General features: G+C 58.1%; 2 protein-coding genes across 2 annotated transcripts; both read left to right on the plus strand.

Moving 5' to 3' along the window:
* Positions 1 to 215: 215 nt before the first annotated feature.
* CCDC71 (coiled-coil domain containing 71) lies at positions 216 to 4,090 on the plus strand. Its single transcript, XM_057706898.1, has 2 exons — positions 216 to 290; positions 2,292 to 4,090. Exon 2 carries the CDS (start codon positions 2,344 to 2,346, stop codon positions 3,799 to 3,801), a length of 1,458 nt encoding a protein of 485 aa, XP_057562881.1. The 5' UTR covers positions 216 to 290; positions 2,292 to 2,343; the 3' UTR covers positions 3,802 to 4,090.
* Positions 4,091 to 5,408: 1,318 nt separating this feature from the next.
* LOC130834422 (laminin subunit beta-2-like) lies at positions 5,409 to 19,615 on the plus strand. The gene is made up of 29 exons (XM_057704593.1): positions 5,409 to 5,412; positions 5,545 to 5,726; positions 5,908 to 6,022; positions 6,105 to 6,178; positions 6,286 to 6,474; positions 6,539 to 6,602; positions 8,088 to 8,287; positions 8,376 to 8,496; positions 8,579 to 8,767; positions 8,868 to 9,047; positions 9,180 to 9,292; positions 9,880 to 9,959; positions 10,045 to 10,201; positions 10,876 to 11,034; positions 11,122 to 11,243; positions 11,533 to 11,653; positions 12,178 to 12,370; positions 12,461 to 12,604; positions 12,692 to 12,923; positions 12,999 to 13,162; positions 13,475 to 13,714; positions 13,806 to 14,026; positions 14,752 to 14,848; positions 15,336 to 15,426; positions 15,898 to 16,061; positions 16,240 to 16,496; positions 18,030 to 18,203; positions 18,412 to 18,572; positions 19,489 to 19,615. Exons 1-29 carry the CDS (start codon positions 5,409 to 5,411, stop codon positions 19,613 to 19,615), a joined length of 4,335 nt encoding a protein of 1,444 aa, XP_057560576.1.
* Positions 19,616 to 19,804: the final 189 nt, after the last annotated feature.

The following is a 19,804-nucleotide window of genomic DNA, read 5'->3' on the forward strand; positions in this document are numbered from 1 at the left end:
TCCCGCCTGGGGCAGCAGCCGAAAGGGCCTCTGCCCCTCACACTCCTGCACAGGCCACCAAGGGTTTAGTGAGGTCCCCGCTGCCACCTCCTCCAGGAAGTCTTCTCTGGTTCCCACTCGTCCAGCCCCCAGACTTTGGGGGAAACTGGGTCTCGGGGGGTCAAGGGTCACGAGGGGCGGGCCAGGTCCCGGAAGCGGAAGCGCGGCGCACTTCCGGTGCGCAGCGGGCGGCCATGTTGGAGCAGCGGAGGCGGCGCAGAGGCGCGTCCTGGGTCCCCGCGGCGGCGCCGGTAGGTTGGGGCTGTGGGCCTAGCCACGCCGCGGAGGGGCCGTCCGCGAGGCGGCAGGGCGGATGGGCGGGGCGGCCGGCTCCTTAGGGACCAGCGCCCTCCGCCGGCCCGGCCGAGACCCCCAACCCCCACCCCCTGCCCAACGACCCCACCCTGGGGCTGTGCGACCCGGTCGGGCTCCCACCGCCTGCCCCGTGCATTTCGTTGGCTCCAGGGCCCTCCGCTCCTACTTGGCTCGGGCCCCAGGGACGCGGACTCCCAGCTTGGATGCCCCCACCCCGGTTCCGCTTGGATGGAGCCGCTCCCGTCCCGCATCTTTCATCAGCTTTCCCTGCCAGCCCCGGGGACGCTTGTGAAGGGAAGTCAGGGGTCGGGCTGCAGTCTCTGTTTTCCGGAGCCTCTTGGAAAGCCCAGAAGACCCCTCCCAAGGCCCTGGCAGACCTGGGCGGAAGAGCCCCCAGTTTACCCCCAGTATCTGTGCCTGGAGGTAACAGGCTCATCCTTATTGTACAGTTCACAGCCCTGGGAACTACACCCCTTGGAAAAAAAATAAAAGAACTAAAGTCATGTGCAAGAACTGTACTTGGAGAATGGCCTCTGGAGAGGGGAAGTGCCCCAGACACCTGAGGATCCAAGAATGTTTCCAAACAAAGAGCCCAAGGGCACTTCCTCCAGGGAATTATGAAAACTTCTGCTCCATTAGGGTAGAGAAAGAAGCTGCACAAACGCACCTCCTGGCCCCAGGGACCTGCCTGATCCCAGCTGATCTTTTAATGCTCCTTTGCAGCTGCGGAGCTGCCTCTGGGACCCCTCAGTGCTGGGTTAGCCTAGGTATTAGTCATGATTGATGCTCTACAGCTTCTTCAGAGACGTCTAGGACAACTTGGGTCTTCCCAAACAGCTCCAAATGGGATGTACCAAAGTCTGTACTTCCAAGCCTTAGTTAGGACAGCTCAAATCTCTAGGGTCCACTTTATTAACCACCTTACTTGAAGTCATTGGCTCCCACTGTCAGACCGTGGGCTCTTGGTCTGGCTGCCTGGCCCCAGGCTGCCCGATTACCTAGAGATATGTTATTAGTACCTGCTACCCATCATCTTTTTAGTTTTTCTTGAAGGAGAGTTTGGCTCTTTCCCTGGGGTTGGTCTCCATGGCTCTGGTGCTAGGAATTGAACCTCCAAGTGGACTGTTTGGGAGCTCTGAAAGCAGAACTTCTGGTGGGCAGGGAGGTCCACCCCTGGGCACCTGAACAGCAGCAGCTGGAGGGACAGAGATGTTCATGGACTTTAGGTGTAAGTCTGGGCCCTTTGGCCAGCACTCAGGGAGCATTCAAAGCTTGTATTGCCCTGCTTTCATCTGTTTTTCCAGCTAGACCTCCCAGCCCTGACCACAAATTCCAGTCACACCAAGTTTGCCTTACTCTTTCTCACTTTGGAGCCATTGCATTGGCTATTCCCCTTTTTGTTCCATCTCCATCTGGTCTTTACCCATTCATCACTCATGCCCCACATGGGTATTCCTCTCCTGGGAAGCCTTCCCCTGACCCATTGGCAAACTGAGCTGTGTGCCAGTGTGCATTCCCAAGAACCTTGAGGGTATCTCTATCTTGCTTTCTGTACAGGGCTCCTGGAAGACAGATATTTGCCTGTGTTTCCAGCATTGAGTCTAATACTAGGAATTTGGCCAATCCCAAATCTTTCCAGGAGGCCAACATCAGGTTGGATGGTTCTGATGGGCTTATGGGCATGTATGCTGAAGAAACTGCCTCTGACCCATATGAGCCCCAACCTCTACCCCCCCCCCCCCCACCGGCCCCTGCCCCTTCCACCATGGTAAGTGGAGAAGACCAGGGTTTTGCCCCAAGGAGTGGCTCACCCTGGCCAGGCCTCTCTTTGTCAATAGATGTTACTGTGAAGAATGCTGGCCCTAATTGACCTGTCTACCTGTCCTGGCCCCTATCTCAATGCCGTTCTTATTGACTCTTTTCCTCTTGCCTTTGAGGTGCCAAGCGCTGGTTTGCGGATACCCAGGCAGGTCTGCAGTGCCTAATGCCATGAGCGTGGTGGTGCAGCATGCAGAGGAGAAAGCTGTGCACTCCTGGTCGCGGATCTCCACGGCAGGGAAGAAGGCCCTGGAGGAAGCGCTGCTTGTCTTTAACCCCATGAGCCAGGATCTCAGTGCCACTGAGGCCCAGCTTGTGGCCTTCCTGCAGGGCCTGCGGGATGATGGCTTCCAACCTACCATCCTGCGCAGCGGTGATGTCTATGGCTATAGTTCATGCACAGCCAATCCCCCAAGCCAGACAAAGCTTCAAGCTCGTGCCCCCACCCCAGCTGCCACATCACCTCCAGCCAGTGCTCCCCGAACTTCCATGCGGCTGCCTGCAGGGCGGGCCACGCTGCTCCCCATGCCACTGTCTGGCAGGCTGGCCAAAGCGTCCACACCAGCCCTCACCAAACATGCCACCACCAACCTGCTACTGAGCTCCCTGAAGCAGTCAAGTGCCAGTCGTGCCCGGGGTGCGGCAGTGGGCTTTCCCACCCACCTCTATCCGGGCGTCTACCCTGCCATGCGGCTCTCTGTTGTCCTTGAGGCCCTGGTTCCACTCAAGACTCCTATGCCCTGCTTGAGTGCCAAGCACAAGGCACAGTCACTGCAGCTCTCACTTGCAGACTCTCCCCTGAAGCTGCGGAAAGGTCCAGGGAAGAGGTTGGGGAATTCCCGCCCCAAAGCACCCAGAAAAGCCACAAGCAAGGGCCCCAAGTGTCTGACTCGAAGAGGCCCCAGGGCTGGACCCCAACAAGGCACTGGGCCCCAGAGCAAGACCTACAAAGCCTCTGAGTCCCTTGGTGGCCCACAAATGAAAGGTGGCTGTGCTCTGGGCACCAAAACAACCCAGGCCAAAGCTGCCCGTCCCCAGGCCAAGGTGGCTCGAACACAGGCCAAAACTGCCAAGGCCCGGGCAAAAGCCAAGGCAGCACGGATCAAGGCCAAAGCCAAGGCAGCACAAATCAGGGCCAAGGCCAAGGCCAAGGCAGCGCGGGCCAAGGCCAAGGCTAAGGCCAAGGCAGTGCGGGCCAGAGCCAAGGCCAAAGCAATGCGGGCCAAGGCTAAGGCCAAGGCAGTGCGGGCCAGGGCTGAGGCCAAGGCAGTGCGGGCCAAGGCCAAGGTGGCTCGGACCCAGCCCACAGGCAGGGGCAGGCCAAAAGGGTCTGTTCAGTCCAGGACTGCAAGGAGGGGCCAGAAAAGCTGCCCTGAGACTGTGGGGCAGAAGAGGAAAAGGGCTGAGGAGGCAAAGGATCTTCCTCCCGGGAAGAGAACACGGCTTGGACCCCGGTCCCCTAAGGTGTGGCTAGGACCTGGAACAGCAAAGCTGCTAAAATTCTGGGCCATCAAGGTGGAGAAGCAGTCCTCAGATGATGAGGTGCGGCAGCAGGCTCAGCAGATCCTCCGTGTGAACCTTTCCCCTGTAATACGACTCCAGCCATTGTTGCCATACTCAGCACCCTGATTCCTTCACACAGCAATGTTTGGGGGAACTAAGCCCAATTGTCTGTGTGGCCAATGGCACAGTGTGCAATGCCCATGGATTCCACAACCCCAAGGACTCCGGGTGCCTCTCCAGGGCCCTGAGAGCCACCGGCCTCCTTTCAGAGACTGGAGGATGTGGGGTGGGGTGGGGTGGGGTGGGGTGGGGTGGGCGGGTGGGAGGGGTTGGTCTCATGGCGCAATGCACTGTGACTTGTTACTTTTCAAGTTGTATGTCCACTGTTCCATCTATCACGTTTTATACCTTTCCACCTTCCAGTCTCCCTGCGCACCCTCCATGGTTTTATTGTGTGTGTTTGACTGCTGGAAGGCCAGCTTGAGTGAATGGGAAAGGTAGCCCCAGGAACAGGGATGCCAGAGAGGGTCCTGGTAGCCCAGAGAAGGTCATGGATGTGAGTGAAAGGGTCTCTGGCCCGTGAGACACCTCCCCTTCAGGCTGCCCTGGTTTGTTATCCAGATAGGTCCCTTGGAGGAAGACAATAGGTGGCTGTGTGGGGAACCTTGCAGCCTGCAAGTTTTTAGAGCAGAGAAGGGGCGGTGCAGACAGCTTGGCCTTGTCTTCCAGTCTGCTCTGGCCGAAACGTTGGGGCTTTGTCTGGGCTTGTCTGGGGCAGGGCTGGGCCTAAATTGGCTGTAGTACTTCTACCTATTCTCTGCTTTTCTCCTTCTAGGAGAGGGACTAGCCTCAACTTCCCCGTTTGGTGGGAAAGGGTTGGGGGTTGAGTCAGAGGCCAAGGTGGCTCTGGGTTGTAGGGCCGCAGAGTCCCCTCACTGACCAAGGAATTACCTTGGATGGATGGAGTGCTGTGATAGCTGAGCTTGGAGAGTTTCCACACTGCCTCTCAGTGCTTTCAGCCTGGGTTCTAAGTGCTCTTTTCCTAGGTCCAGCCTCAGCATGTCTCCCAACAGGGGCCCATATGTCTCAGACATTATCGGTTCTTCCTGCTTTGGAGAGGGGGCAGGGCCCTGAGCCCTGAACAAAACTAGCTCCCTGCCCATCTGCCAGTCCTTCACTGGCTGCCCAGCCTGAAAGGCAGTGGCTGGGGCTGATGGGGAGGGAGATACATTCCCCAGAGGCTCCTGCAGACGAACAGCCTTTCAGGGCTGGGGTGGAAGCCTCATTTGAATGAGAATCAGATCTTTTCTGTCTCTGACGGTTAGTTAGTCTGAATCCTGGCCCCACTAGCGCCAGCTGCATTGGATGGCAGACCAGTAGAGAAGCTCTGCTTCTTGGTGCCCCCCTCCCCACCTTTCTTCTGCATCTGGTGGCTGCTATTAATATCCTTTCCCTGGGCACGGCCTCCCTCGGTTTCCCAGGCTCTGGGGACCCCTCTGCTCCCAGTGGCACCGTGGCCCCACAACCCTGCGTCCTCCTTGCCTCTGGCAGCCTTGCGGTCATCTACCATGTGAGTATGGGGAAGGACCTGAGGGCCACACTCAGATCCTTGGTGCGGCCCAGCTATAGGCCCTCTCTGTATCCTCTCTCTCAGGCCTGATGCTAGCTCCCACGGCCCAGGACCCCCAGCAGTGCTAGGCCCCCTCCTTTCAATTCTTTTGCTGCTGCCACCAATGGGTGAGAGGTGGTCTTTTTCCCTGAAAACCATCTGGAGGGGGAGAAGAAATCACCAGGCCTCCCTGTGGGATGGGGTGAGGTTGGGGGGTAGGGGGTACCACTAGGATTTCTACTCAGACCTGCCCCTCACAGTCCAGGCTCCCAGAACAACTGCCCAGGAGGTGCCAGACATACTTCCTCCACCCGGCTGCTTAAGTGGCAGCTGCTACCCACCTACTGGCAACCTGATTGTTGGCCGTGGCCAGAGCCTTCGAACCTCATCCACCTGTGGGCTCCATGGCCCTGAACTCTACTGCATTGTCAGTAACCTACAGGTAGGAAGGGTACAGGCTCAGGAGATGGTATCTTGGATTTTCTTGGGCAGCTTCAGCTCTTGTGGGAGTTCAGGGCGTTGACGGGGGCTGGAGGGAGAGGCCTGTGCTGTGAAGTTTTGGAGGGGGGTGGGGGCCAACCATGCACCTCCTGCCTAGCCAGTCTCCTTGGGCACTCCTCCAGGACTCTGAGAACTGCTTCTTTTGTGACTCTCGGGACGGGAAAGGCCATGGCATTGAGAATGTGATCTCCCAGAGTGGTCCTGGCGGCAAAAAGACCTGGTGGCAAGCAGAGAGTGGTGAGGGTCCTTATGTGCTCATGTGTGCAGGTCTGGGATCTGGGGTCAAGGCCTGGCCACTGACCAGCCCTTGTGGTTACAGGTGTTGAAAATGTCACCATCCAGCTGGACCTAGAAGGTGCCTTTTACTTCACCCACCTCATCATGACTTTCAAGGTGATCCAGTGCCCTAGCCTGAAGGCATTTATTCTCTGCCTCCTGACCTGATGGCCACCAGTGATGGTTGCCCGTGGTGACCCAAGGACCCCCCTCCTGTCCCCCAGACATTCCGGCCAGCAGCTCTGCTCCTTGAGCGTTCAGTGGACCATGGCCACTCCTGGCACGTGTACCGCTACTTTGCCCGTAACTGCTCAGGCCTCTTTCCTGGGATCCTTCCTGCCCCTGGCCACAGAGTCAGTGACCTCATCTGCGACCAGCGTTACTCAGACATCGAGCCTTCCACTGAGGGAGAGGTCAGGCCCAGAGGAAGGGGGTTGGGCCCTGGGATGAAGCCAGAGGCTCAGGCTTGCTTCTTAGGTAATTTTCAAAATTCTGGACCCAGCCATTCTGGTGGAGAACCCAAACAACACCGAGATTCAGGGTAATTATCGCTACAGCCAGACCTGTACTCCTTTGTAAGGAAAATCAGACACTCACTGGTGGGAGGTGAGGTCCTGCCGGGATATGTGTACCAGTGGGGCAGGGTGGCAGGCAAGCCAGCTCAGTCCCCCAAGGATTGTTTCCCAGCTCTGCCACATCGTGGTCCTCTGTTGTGGTCCCTGTTATGGCTCCCCATTCCTGTTCCACTATTGTTTCCCATATCTGTGCCCAGTGCATTGGGACTGGCATGGGTAGCAGTTTTCTTCTCTGTCCCTTATCTCTGCCCTATCACTGAATTCCTTTGTGAGGCCCCATTGTGGTCCCCATCACTGCTGGCCATGCCAGCCCAATCTTTGTCCCCCATCTCTGATCATATCACACAGTACCTCATAACTCTCCCATTTGTGAGCCACTGTCACTGTCACCGTTCTCCATCACAGCTCCTTCATGGTCCCCTGTCTGCACTCTCCGCTTTGATTCATCACCCTGGCCTTAATTGGTACCCTGTGTTCCTGAAGCTGCCTCCAGGTGGCGCCAGGGCGTCTCTGTGACCTCTTCCTTGTAAAACAAAAGTCTTGTTAAAGGACAAGAGAGACATAATCATAACCCAGCAGGGCAGCCCACAGCCAGGGCAGCCCACAGCCAGGCCAAGAGAGTACCAGAGCAGGAGGACAAACCCCAAAGTAGCTTTTTCTCTACGTTCTACGTTCTCCACCCACCTTGACTTCAATTATTACCAACTACTTACTGTAAGTGCACGCGCGTGGGCACATAAACACAGACACACACACACACACCCGGCCCTTCTAGGGCCTAGAGTGGCTGTTGCGTGTTCCCCTGATCAAGAGAAAGGGGAGCTCTGGCAAAGAGATACAGGAGGTGGCCTTGGCTTGGAAGCCGATGTAAGCTCTGAGGAGAAAGAGGAGCTGTGGACCCATCTTTCCATCCATGTGTACATTTAACAAGTTCTCATAGAGCCCCAATGTGTGACAGGCATCTTCTGGGGGGTGCTCAGTGCGGAGCAGATAGACAACTTATCTGTGTTGGGGTTGACGTAAAAATGAGAAAGGCAGTCAATAAATAAGGAGACAAATATACCTTATGTGGTTTGGTTGGATAATAAGCTGATTTCTAATTTGAGTGATGGGCTGGGGAATGGAATCCTTTACTGCATTGGGGAAATAGGTTTCCAATATCTGGAGATACCAGAAAGGGGTGTCCAGGAAGCAGTGGAATGTGCAGGTGTCTCAGATCAGGAGTGATACCAGGTCTGAAGCAGGGCAGAGGTGGGATAATTGCCATTAGGCTGTGGTCATCCTAAAGCGGTATACTCAGGGGAGCAGGGATGGGGGGGTTCCACAGCATGGGTGCTGGAAGAGGTGGCTGTGATAATGTAGAGAGGGGAGAGACACCCCCCCCCGCCCCCAACTCTATCCCAAGCATAGAGGGATAACAACCAGTGCATCTGAGGGCTATCTGTCTCCAGAGCTTGTGCGTGTGACTAACCTCCGAGTGAAGTTCTCCAAGCTGCACACACTGGGTGACAGGCCCCTGGGGGGCCTCAAGGGACACCCCTTCTACTACTATGCCCTCTATGAGCTCGTGGTCCGAGGCAGCTGCCTGTGCCATGGCCATGCCTCTGAGTGCATGCCCACACCCGGGGCCCCACCCAGCGTGGAAGGCATGGTGAGTACCGTAGGAGGGACATCCTGTGGCTGGTGAGAGGGCACGCTGGGGGACCGGGGCAGACTCGTCTTGCCCTCCTCCCCACCAGGTGCATGGCCTTTGCGTCTGCCGCCACCACACAGCTGGTACCCACTGTGAGCGCTGCCAGGACATGCACCAGGACCACCCATGGCAGGCAGCACAGCCTGGGCACCCCCACACCTGCCAGGGTAGGTGCCGTGCCCTACTCTGTCTGGCCATACTTGCCATGGATCAGTCCACTCCATATCCACCTTCCTTGTTCTGCTCCAGAATGTGAGTGCCATGGGCACGCCCGCAGTTGTCACTTTGACATGGCCCTGTATGTCGCATCTGGCAACGTGAGTGGAGGCGTGTGTGATGGGTGTCAACACAACACAGCTGGGCGCCACTGTGAGCTCTGCCAGCCCTTCTTCCACCGAGACCCCAGGGAGGATCCCCGCTCCCTTCACTCCTGCACACGTGAGCCCTCCAACCCCCAATCCTAATTCTGACCCTGATCCTTCAGCTTCAGTGGTGACCACTGACCTGACTGTGTCCTCACTTCTGACCTCTGATCTAGCCTGTGACTGCGACCCTGTGGGTGCCCTGGAGGGAGGTTTGTGTGATGCCCACACAGACGAAACCCGAGGCCTCCTCTCTGGGCAGTGTCAGTGCAAAGTTCATATCTGGGGCCAGCGCTGTGACTCCTGCCGGCCTGGTCACTATGGCCTGAGCCTCTCCCAGTCAGAGGGCTGCCAGCGTGAGTGACCCTCAGAGTGGACCCCCACCCCCACGTCCTCCTTGCTCTGCCCCCAGTTGCTGCCCTAATAACGCATGCACCCACCCACCCCTGCAGCAGTCTCATTAGCACCCTGACAGCCCTGTGCCTTAGCCTGCAGGTGCGACCCCCGGGGCCGGGTCCCTGGCACTCCTGCCTGTGATCCCTCTAGCGGTGCCTGTTACTGCAAACGCTTTGTCTCTGGACGGGACTGCAGCCGTTGTCTGGTGAGGCTTGACCCACCTTCTGATTTGACCTTGATTTTGGGTGCTGAGCATCTGGAAGCTGACAAGTACAAGGCTGTAATCAGTGTGACTGTAGACTGAGCCTTGCAGGTGGGTTGGTGCCACTTCTTGACCCGGTCACTAGAATCAACGCCACCTCGGCGAGCTGAACCAGCACATGCCCTCAGGTAGGAGCTTTGGGAACAAAAGAAGGAAAAGCATTTAAAGGAGTTACAATAGTATTATGCACTGAGTTTAAAGGTGTTTCACAGCAAAGGTGTTTGAAGGGACACAGTGTATTCCCTTCTTACCTCCCCTTGAACATTACAAATCCTTTGGTTAACTTCTATTGTACTCCGGCTGTGACCTCATCTTCTTACCTCTTACCTCCCCTCCATGAAGCCGTGCAGGAGTGCACCAGGGTCTCCTCTCCCCTTCTCAGCCGGAGGCAGAGGAGCATTCAAGCCCTGCACTCACCCCCTTTCTTCCTCCAATGCCCGGTCCCGGCAGAGAGCCTTCCAGGCCCCTGACCCTCCTCTCCTTGCCCAGATCTTCCTGTCCTTCCCCCACCTACCTACTCTCTCTTATAGCCCGAGTTCTGGGGTCTGAGCAGTGACTCTCTAGGCTGTCGGCCCTGTGACTGTGACTTTGGGGGTGCCTACAGCAACAGGTACAAGGCAGGGACTGGGGGTCTGGGTCAAGTGGCAAGAATTGGGAGTTGACTCTGTCCCATCCCCACCCCTACCCCGGCCCAGGTGTTCTGCAGGGGAGGGCCTCTGCCTCTGCCGCCCCCACTTCTGTGGCCGCCGCTGCCATGATCTCCAGTCTGGGTACTTCTGCGCTGCCCTCGACCAGGCCACTGCTGAAGCTGAGCTTGGTCAGGGCCTCCAGCCTGCTGATCCCCGGCTGCCTGTGAGTGTCCAGGAGGGGCAGAGGCAGGAGGAAATCAAGGCTCACACCTTGGGGCTCAGGGGAAGGAGAGAGTGTCCAGAGAGAGCTAGTTGGGAAAAGAGGCCGGACAGGGTTAGGAAGGTGAGGCAGATCCGAGTGGGGTGGCATCAGCACGGTCAGAAGTTTGGTGTCTTGAACAGAGTCCATATTCCCAGACAGGGAATTCCCTGGCGGTCCAGTGGTTAGGACTCTGAGCTCTCACTGCCGAGGGCCCGGGTTTGATCCCTGCCCAGTAAAGTAAGATCCCACAAGCTGCACAGCGTGGACAAAAAAAATCCTCACCCAGGGTAGTGTGGGAGGACGCTGACACCTGACTTGCCCGCAGGGAGCCCCCTGGCCTGCTCCTCCCCACTGCACACAAGCCCCAGGGATCTCTCCTGGTTGGCTCAGGCCGTGACTTCAGAGACAGCGTGACCCTCGATGTGCCCTCCACCCTGCCACGCGAGCCTGTTACAAACACCAGCTGCCTAAGGTAAGGAGCCTGAAGAACAGGGTTGGGTCACAGGTCACTAGGTCTTAGTAAGAATGGGCCCAAGCCCTGGGGCTATGGGTCCCTGGGGTCTTAGAGGAATGGGAACCTAAATCCTGAGGGTCCTAGAGCTGTCTGGGCCTGGGAGTCTGTATCTCACATCCAGGTCCCAAAGGAGCCCCGGACCCTGCATCAGGGAGCTGGCTCTACGCTGTGGACCGGCTCGAACTTTGCATGTGTGGCTGATGGGGCTGGCCTGTCTCTACTGGCACCCACAGTGCCTCATGCCCTGGAGTATGACATTGTCCTACGCTATGAGACCCAGGTCAGTGGCATGGGTACCAGGCAGGTGGATGGGTGGTGCCGGGGGGTGGGTAGGGGCAGCTCTGTGACTGCTGACCCCTAACCCTAGGCACCTGAAGAGTGGCAGGCATTAGTCAGGGTCCGTGCTCAATCCCAGCCCAGCAGTACACGCTGTGCCCATCTGCTGCCCTCAGAACAGCTGTTCCAGGAGGCCTTGACCCATATACACAGGTAAGCTAGACCTTGTGACCCCCAATACCAAGACCCTATTATGTAGCCAACACATTCGAAACAATACCTGAAGTAGAAACCTCCCAATATGGAATACCATCATGTCATAGAACAATCAAAACGGGGACCTAATTTCAAACAGGGCAGGGTTTAAGAAGTTGGTCTTTTTCCATTGGTCATATGATGAAATGTTAGACCCCATATCTGCACAGTGGAAATGGGGCATCCCTGGGACCACATGATCATGACCTCCTTACCCCACCCTTTCTCCTCTCCCCCATTCCTGCAGAGCTGTGGTTCTATCCAGACCTTTCTGTTTTGAACCCGGAACACGCTACTCCATGACCCTGCGGCTGTGGCGGACCAAGGGGGTGTGGAGACATGAGGGGGGCACCATCCTTCTGGATTCGGTGAGATCCTAGGGGCTTCACCCCATGTCTGGAGGGAGACACAAATTACAGCAGGCCAATATAGATGCAGTGGGCCCAGGGTACAGGGGCTCGTGGAGGCCTAGAGTTGCACCAAGAGGACTGAGACAGGTGGAGAATGTAGGGAGGGGGATCCAGGCAGGGGAGAAGCACATGCCAAGAGTAGAAGGTAAGACGGGCAGGCACCAGACCTCACAGGGACTTGTGGGCCAGGAGAGGGGCTTATCGTGGGGGAGTGGGGAGCCCTGGAAGGGATTGGAGCAGGGAAGAGGCATGGGGAGAATGGATTGTTGTGGGGAGGCTGCTGCAGTGATCCTGAGTGAGAGGTGGCATTGCCTGGGCTAGATCAGGGCCATTGGCGAGAAAGGAGAAAAAGACTCAAAAGAGAAACAGGAAAGGGGCGGGAAGGGGCTGTGAGGGCCAATGTATAAAAGTTCCAGTGTAGGTGTTAATGAGTGGGGCTGGCCTCACTACCCCCTGACCTCCACCCTCTACCCTCCTACTAGATTGTGCTCCTGCCACGGGTGACAGAGTTGCCTGGACTGAGATCCGTGGACCCTGGGGCCACAGGGCACTTGCAGGAGCTCCACAAGGCAGGCTGCATGGAGGCAGTGAGGATGGGCCTCTCCAGTGCCACACCTGAGGCCTGTGCCCGCCTTGCCTGCAGCATCTCGGCCCTGCTCCACGGGGGTGGCCTTGGTGAGTGTGTAGCCCTGGCTGAGGGGGCTGAAGGATAGGGGTTGCAGGAGGCACCATGGGGTCATCTGATCTTACCCTTTCTCCTGGCAGCATGTGAGTGCCACCCCCAGGGTTCACTGAGCACCGAGTGTGCGCTGCTGGGTGGGCAGTGCCCCTGCCGCCCTAACATCATTGGTCGTACCTGTGACCACTGCAGGCCTGGAACGTACGGCTTTGGGCCCAATGGCTGCAGTGGTGAGCCTTCAGGGCCGGTGGGTGCGGGATCTGAGACCAGCCATCTCCTTTCTCTACATGGCTTCTTTGCCCTGTCGTTTCCCACAGAGTGCCACTGCCACACCAAGGGTGCCACCAGTGCCATTTGTAACCCTGTGAGTGGGCAGTGCGCATGTCAGACAGGCCTTGCTGGTCGCCGCTGTGACCGCTGCCTCCCTGGCTGGTGGGGCTTCCCATGCTGCCAACCCTGTGTCTGCAATGGACATGCTGAGTTGTGCCATCCACTCACGGGCGTCTGCCAGGACTGCCACGGAGCCACCGTGGGCCGGCACTGTGAGAGGTGAGGCTGCCACTGGAAGGGTTGGGGGGGGATCATGATGAGCGGGCTACCCCTTCCATGTGCTATTGCCCCCAGGTGCCTGGATGGCTACTACAGAGACCCTACCCTGGGCTCAGGTCAGCAGTGCCGGCCCTGCCTCTGTCATGGGCACCCTGGCTCAGGCGTCTATCACGGGACTTCCTGCCATGTGGACAGCACCAGGGGACATGTCCTGTGCCTCTGTGCACCTGGCTATGCAGGTGAGGCATGGTTGGCAGTGACAAACCCATGGCTCTGCTCACTTATTCACAATCCCATCAGGTCCACGAGGCAAATCTTTGCCAGTGTCACCTGTATATTTGAGCTGCAGGCTGGGCTCCTCTCCTCAAGGAGTTCGCATTCTTGAGGAATTATAGGCATGGAGCTTGTAAGCCAAGAAGATGGGCCGTGATGTAGCTATTGTATCCTCCTGGCTGGACCTCAGACATTTTAGCTGGTGAAGTGGGACCCAGAGGCCCCAAAAGTACAGGAAGACACCTGAGACAACCCACACATACCCCAATCCCCTCCAGGCCCCCGCTGTGACCGCTGCTCCTCAGGCTACTTTGGGCGCCCTTGGCCAGGAGATGACCCCAGAAGGAGTCCGTGCCAGCCCTGCCAGTGCAACAACAACATTGATCCCCGCGATCCAGCCGCCTGCGACCCTCACAGTGGATACTGCCAGCGCTGTCTGCACCACAGCCATGGCCCTGGCTGTGCCCACTGCAGGCCGGGCTTCCACGGCAGTGCCCTGCGCCCAGGGGGCTGCCGGCGTGAGTGTGTGGGTGGAATGGGTGAGGGCATCTCAAGGTGGGGGGATGGGTTCTCTTTCCTCAGTCCCTGTCAAGCCCTTCCTCTCCCCAGGCTGCCACTGTGACCCCCGGGGCACCATCCCTGCGAGGTGCCCATCTGGGGCTGAAGCCTGCTTCTGCAACCAGGTCAGCGGGCAGTGCCCCTGCCGCCCCCACACACTGGGGCTGGACTGTAGCCACTGTGTGCCCCTCTTCTGGAATCTTGGGGGGCCCCGGGGCTGCGAGCCCTGCAGCTGCCATGCCCAACACGCTTTGCAGCCAGTGTGTCACCCAGTGAGTGAGCCCATGTTGTACATAGCATGTGGCAGGGGCCAGGTGTGAGTGAGTGTGTGTGCCTGTGACGCGCTGTGATTTATGGCCGGTGCGAGTGTTAATGTGACCAGCAGCAGTGGTGTGTGTGGCTGCAAACAGCTGTGTGTCTGTGCTCTTATGTGACATTAGCTGTGAGCAGGCAGGAGACTGCGTGGGCCCGACCCTGCATGCAGCCACACGTTGGTGTGTGGGTGAAGCACTGTGAGTGGGTCATGGAAAGCGGAACATGTATGGCGGGGTGGGGCCAGGTGGGGCTGGAAAGGAGGCTGAGGAGCCACCGGCAGGGAGGGGGAAGATTGGGAGCTGTGCAGGCAGAGAGCAATGGCCCCGGGAAGCGAGTGTTTCCAGGAGAGATGTCAGGGACTGCGTGAGATGAGGTCTGAAGTGTCTTCTTGAGTCCCTGGTGAGGGTGTGGAGACAGCGGGGTACTCCACACAGGAGCAGGTCAGGCGTTGAGAACGCAGAGGGCCAGTCTGCGGGAGGTGAGGCTGGCTATGGGGGGAGGAGGTGGGGGCCGGCCAAGGGGTCAGACCAGAGGAAGCAGGAGGGGAGAGGCCCTCAGCCACTCACAGGCACGGTGCCGCCTGGGCAGGAACGGGGCTGAGAGGAGGCGCACGCCTGTCCTTCTCCCGGCCCCCAGAGGAGGCTCTGTGTTTCTGCTGACTGGCCACACTCTCTTCCCTCAGGTCACGGGTCAGTGCCCCTGCCGGGCAGGATTTGGGGGCCGCACGTGCTGCCGGTGTCAGGATGGGTACTGGGGTGACCCGGAGCGGGAGTGCAGAGGTGAGCAGGGCGCTCACACGAGCCACCATCAGGGGTGAGGCTGTCCTGCCGGGGTCCTCCGTGTGGGGTGGCAGGGGAGCCACCAGGCTATCCCGAGGGACATGACGTGTTTGTTGTCTCCTCCAAAACTTGAAGATATACTCGTGAAAACAGTAGGAAAAGTGTTGGCAAGGCCAGGTTGGGTAGGCCTGTGGAGCAGACACATTGGGTGGTGCTTTTCTGACCCTGCCTGCCAGTCTTGACCCTAGCTGACCGCTGCCTGGGCTGCAGAGCCCCTGAAGCCCCATGCTGTCTTCCTGCCCAAAGGCTGCCATGTAGTATGGCCTCTCTGGCCGGGGTAGATGCCAGTACCCATGGCCATTCTGAGCAGTGGCTTACGTGAGGTTCTTGTACTCACACAGGGCCATTCTCCTCCTCAGGCTTCTTGAAGGCAAGGCTAGGGTGAGGGCCGCCTGCTCCTTGACCTGACCCTGCCTCTCCCCCACAGCCTGTGCCTGTGACCCCCGGGGCTCCATCTTGCCCAGCTGTGACCCACACACAGGCACCTGTCGCTGCAGAGAGGGCATCTCAGGGCTGAGGTGCCAGGCATGTGCCCGTGGCTCCAGAGGCGGCTTCCCACACTGCACGTCCTGCCCTCCCTGTTTCACCTCCTGGGACCAACACCTGGCTCTGTTCCAGCTGCAGCTGGACACTGTGGCCCACAAAGTGGCTGCCTGACACCAGGGGATGCCTGGCTGGGGTGCCGGGGGCCAGGGAAGACGCCTGCAGGCCCTGGAGGGGGTACTCCAGCAGGCCCAGATATTCCTGGAAGCTCCTTCCCCTGCTATGCGGCCCCTGCGACAACTTACAGAGTGGATAGCTGGACTCAGGCAAGCGGTCTGGGGTCAGAAGGGAGGAGGTCTCCAGCTAGTCTCCCAGGGTCAGGGATTCAGAGGGTCTCGGGCTGGCCTGTCTGAGTCCTGGGTCTGGGAGTGAGGTGAGCTTTCTTGAGTGAGGAATCAGGGAGGAAAGGGCATCTCTGGCGAGGCTAATACCCCATCTTCCCACAGGACGGAAACAACCACATTGGCCCAGACACTGTGGGCTACGGGGCAGGTTGTAGCAGAAGGAGAGCCATGGGTTAGGGGGCAGTGCGAACGTCTGGAAGAATTATCCTGGGAGCTAGACTATGTCAAGGGCTTGGCCTGGCCCAAGAAGGCCACAGGAGCCCAAGGTGAGGCCAAGTAGGCAGGTAGGTGGGCTGCGGGTGAGGGTGGGGTCTAGGTTGGGGCAAGAGGAAGGGACCAGGTACCTTTGCTTACATATCTGGGGGACCCAGGAGGCTGATTGACACTACCTCAGCCAATGGAGCCCTGAGCCACCCCTCTGTCTATCGTTCCTATTCCCTGCAGATGCTGAGGCCCAGGCCTCCTCAGCTGCCCTGCTTTCTCAAGAGGCCATGCTTACAGCCCAGGTCGTGGCCACAGTTGGAGGACCAGACAGCATCCTGGGACAGGCCCAGGAGGCCCGGCGGTGGACAGAGCAGCTGCTGTGGGGAACAGGCCAGCCCAGAGGGACAGCTGTGTGGCAGCTGAAATTGAAGGGACTGATCGACAGGGTGCAGAGACTGCACCCTCAGCTTCTGCGACTCCTAGTCAAAGCTGGAGTGGTGGGTGGAGATATGGGTTACTGTGGGAGGTTTTGCCAAGGCAAGGACTCTCTTCTAGGGGTAAACTGGGTGTAGGGCAATGGCAGATCTGGGACATGCATTCCTCACTGGATCCCCTATCTTGTTGGCAGGAATGCAGGGGTCGGGGACCTGGGCTGGCCTATGTTCCTGTGCCCCATGGTGTTCCCTCTTGTCCTGGGACCCTGCCTACCTCCCACTGGGCTCTGGTTGCCTCCCGTAACTCCTCCTATAGCCTGGACATAGCCATCACAGCCTTGGAACAGTGTCAGCAACTGGTACAGAGCCAGGGGGGCGGTGGAGGGGAGCATGGGGGGAGTCACAGGGTACCATGGCTTGGCCATGCGGTTACAAGAGACATATTCCACATCTGACCCACTTCTACCAGCTACAGCAAATCCAGGCCACTGCCAGCTCCACGGAAATCCAGGCCTGGGAGATGTGGCATCGTGCAAGGGGGCCCTGGGGTGTGGCCACCATGGCTCATATACAAGCAACTGTGCAGACCATCCAGCATTTCCTCTTGGGTACATGTCTGCTTGTTGTGTGTCTGTTCACAGCTGAGGGCAGGGGCAGGTGGCTCCCGGACACTGCTGTGATACTCCTTCTAGAATGAGGAATACTCATCAGGGAGGACCAGGTGTCAGGTGGGAGCGTTAGAGTGCTTGTAAATGTCTAGCAAGTGGGTCCTCGGGGTCAGGAGGAATCTCTACGGTGTGAGTGATCCTCCCCGTGACTGGATGTCTGTCTACCTACATCTAACAACTGATTCACAGAATTCCTGAAAATTTAACGATTGGCTCTTGGAAGCTTCTACCACGCCATACAGTCACGTCAGAGGCAGGATCAATGAGAGGTTAGGGTCAAGATTCGTTGGGTCGAGTATCAAGAGTTCACATCCAGGATCCCTGCCTCCATCCCCACAGATGAAGGTGCGGATGCTGTGAGTGTGGAGCTGGCAGCATGGCATGGGCTGGCGGTGCTCCTCCCCCAAGGTGGGGCAGCAGGCATTGCCCTCCTGCTGGATCATATCCAGGGTGCGCTCCCTGTACCATTTGCTGTAGGCCAGGAGCTGCCCAATGCTGAAGGTGTCCTCCATCAGGCACAGCAGACCAGGTGAAGGGCCAGAAGGCTGGAGGTAGAGGTCAGAGGATGGGGAGGAAAGGAATGCGGGACTGATCATCTGCATCCTTTAGGGAGGGTACAGCCAGGGCCATGGACCAAGCACTGGATGTTCAGGGAGTGCTTTCTGAGGCGGGAACTCATGCAAGGGCTGCAGAGCAAGGGCTGCAGGTGGTGAAACAGAGACTTCGAGGTCTGGAGGCCAATGTACAGGAGGTGATACCCCACCCATACCCCTCAGCTCCCTCACTCCTCTTGTTCAGAGGCTGCTGTGATCCCCATTCTTCCCCTGAGATTCTTGACCTGTTGTGATACCGTGGTGCTAAATACCCTGACCATGTGAACACTCTACCCTGCTGTGACCTCTCTGTGATGCTCTGATCTTTGTCTCAGGTGGCAGGCCGCCTGGCCTGGGTGGCACTGGCAGTGGATATGACCCCGGTCCTGGGACATCTGCCCAGTGCAGCTGTGGCTCTCAGGACACGTTTGGCCCTGAGTCAGCAGCAGGTCCAGGAAGCAGAAGAGCGAGCAGCACATGCCTTGGGTGTGGCTGGGAGCCTGGGCAAGGTGAGATGGGAAAAGTGGGCATTAGGGTTTCAGGGACCCCTCTGGAATACTGTGAAATGGGGTTTAGGCTGGGACTGGACTATGCTGGGCTGAGGCAGGGTCTCAGTTCTGAAACCCCCTGCTCCCCAACCCAGGAACTTCAGGTAGCAATGTGTCTGGGACTGTAGAGTCTACATGGGGTAGGGTTTCAGATCCAATCCTACTCTAGGAGTTGCAGGTGGCCCAGTTAGGTGTGGTGGAGTTGCAGGAGGACATGTATAGCCTGGTGGCCACAGTGCAAGATACAGAAGAGCAGGTACAGCGGGCACGAGCTGAGGCCCAAGAGCTGTTAAAGCTGGCACAGAAGAGCTGGAGCCGCCTGGAGCATACGTAGCTGGGCCATGGTGGGATGGGTACGGCAGGGTGGTCAGGCTCAGAAGGGAGGGTCAGAGTTACAGGGATGGTGTGGGAGGGTCAGCGCTGGGTCCAGGTCAGGTCCGGATTCATATAGGGATCAGGCTGGGATCAAAGTCCAGAACAGGGGGTCAAATGTTAATTTGGGCTAGAGCTTATTTAGGGCTGCGGTCAGAGTCAGGGTCAGAGATTAGAGCCAGAGATCAGAGCCTGGCTCAGATGACCTTGATCCCCAGGGTTGGAGCGCCGCCTGGCTCAGAACGAGCAGGCACTGGGCAAGAAAGTGGCCACCCTGTGGGCCCTGGAGCAGCGGGCAGCACAGCTGCTTGATCACATGCAGCTGTGGGCCATTGCGTATGCCACCTGCTGACTACTGTCTATGGATGCCAGTAAGAGGGACTCTGGGACTACCTGGATGACTCAGAGTGACCCCAGAGTGACCCAGGAATCTCTTGACCTTCAGGGACTGGAGACACTGCTCAGTGCCTGCTGATCCTGAGCGACTTCTATGTGACACCATGTTGTTTTGATGTGACACCATGTTGTTTTCCAGTGGCCCTCTGACCTTGAAAAACTGGGGGGGGGCGTTCATGTAAAACTCCCTGAGGCCACCTACTGCAACTGAGATCCTGATAGATCCTCATCTCTGAGTGATCTCAAATTCTGATCCCCCTTTAATATCCCTGAGCCCCTCAGATTGACTATATGACCCCCAGGGTGTCTGGAGACCCATACTCCACATAACTGGTGCAACTTCCAACAACCCTAAGAGTCCAGCAGATTGACTGCCGCCCTGCCCAGGCTTTCCTTGTGAAGCCTGATGATTCCTTTGAAGAATCCCAGTTTTCTCCCCTGGGCCCGCAGCTCTGGGGTACTCTCCACCTGACGCCAGACGGTGGGCGCAGCTGTGGCAGCTCAAAGTCACCCTGACAGGGTCCTACAGACCCCCAGAGTCCACGGTCCCTGCCGCGGTCCCAGGGGCCTGGGTGGGGCAGCGCGCATTCCAGGCCCGGGCTTAGGCGCTCCCGGCGGGCCAGAAGGTCCGGAGCGGATGAATGGTCATAAGATCTGGATTCTCTCGCTATTGCTGTGGTCTGTTGTCAGTGCCCAGGACCCATTTTCATGTCGGGAAAGTGAGCGCTTCTCATACGTACTTGTTGTAGTGACTGGGGGAGGCGGAGACCCTGGGCAGGGGATGGCCTTTCTCC

Source organism: Hippopotamus amphibius, chromosome 13 (assembly GCF_030028045.1).
Source record: "Hippopotamus amphibius kiboko isolate mHipAmp2 chromosome 13, mHipAmp2.hap2, whole genome shotgun sequence".
NCBI lineage: Eukaryota > Metazoa > Chordata > Mammalia > Artiodactyla > Hippopotamidae > Hippopotamus > Hippopotamus amphibius.

Excerpts from the sequence above, each read along its gene's own strand:
- CCDC71 (XM_057706898.1), top strand. The coding sequence starts at position 2,344 with ATGAGCGTGGTGGTGCAGCATGCAGAGGAGAAAGCTGTGCACTCCTGG.
- LOC130834422 (XM_057704593.1), top strand. Across the intron at positions 9,293-9,879 it reads GGGACTGCAGCCGTTGTCTG|CCCGAGTTCTGGGGTCTGAG; the intron begins GTGAGGCTTGAC and ends TCTCTCTTATAG. Across the intron at positions 16,062-16,239 it reads GAAGGCCACAGGAGCCCAAG|ATGCTGAGGCCCAGGCCTCC; the intron begins GTGAGGCCAAGT and ends TATTCCCTGCAG.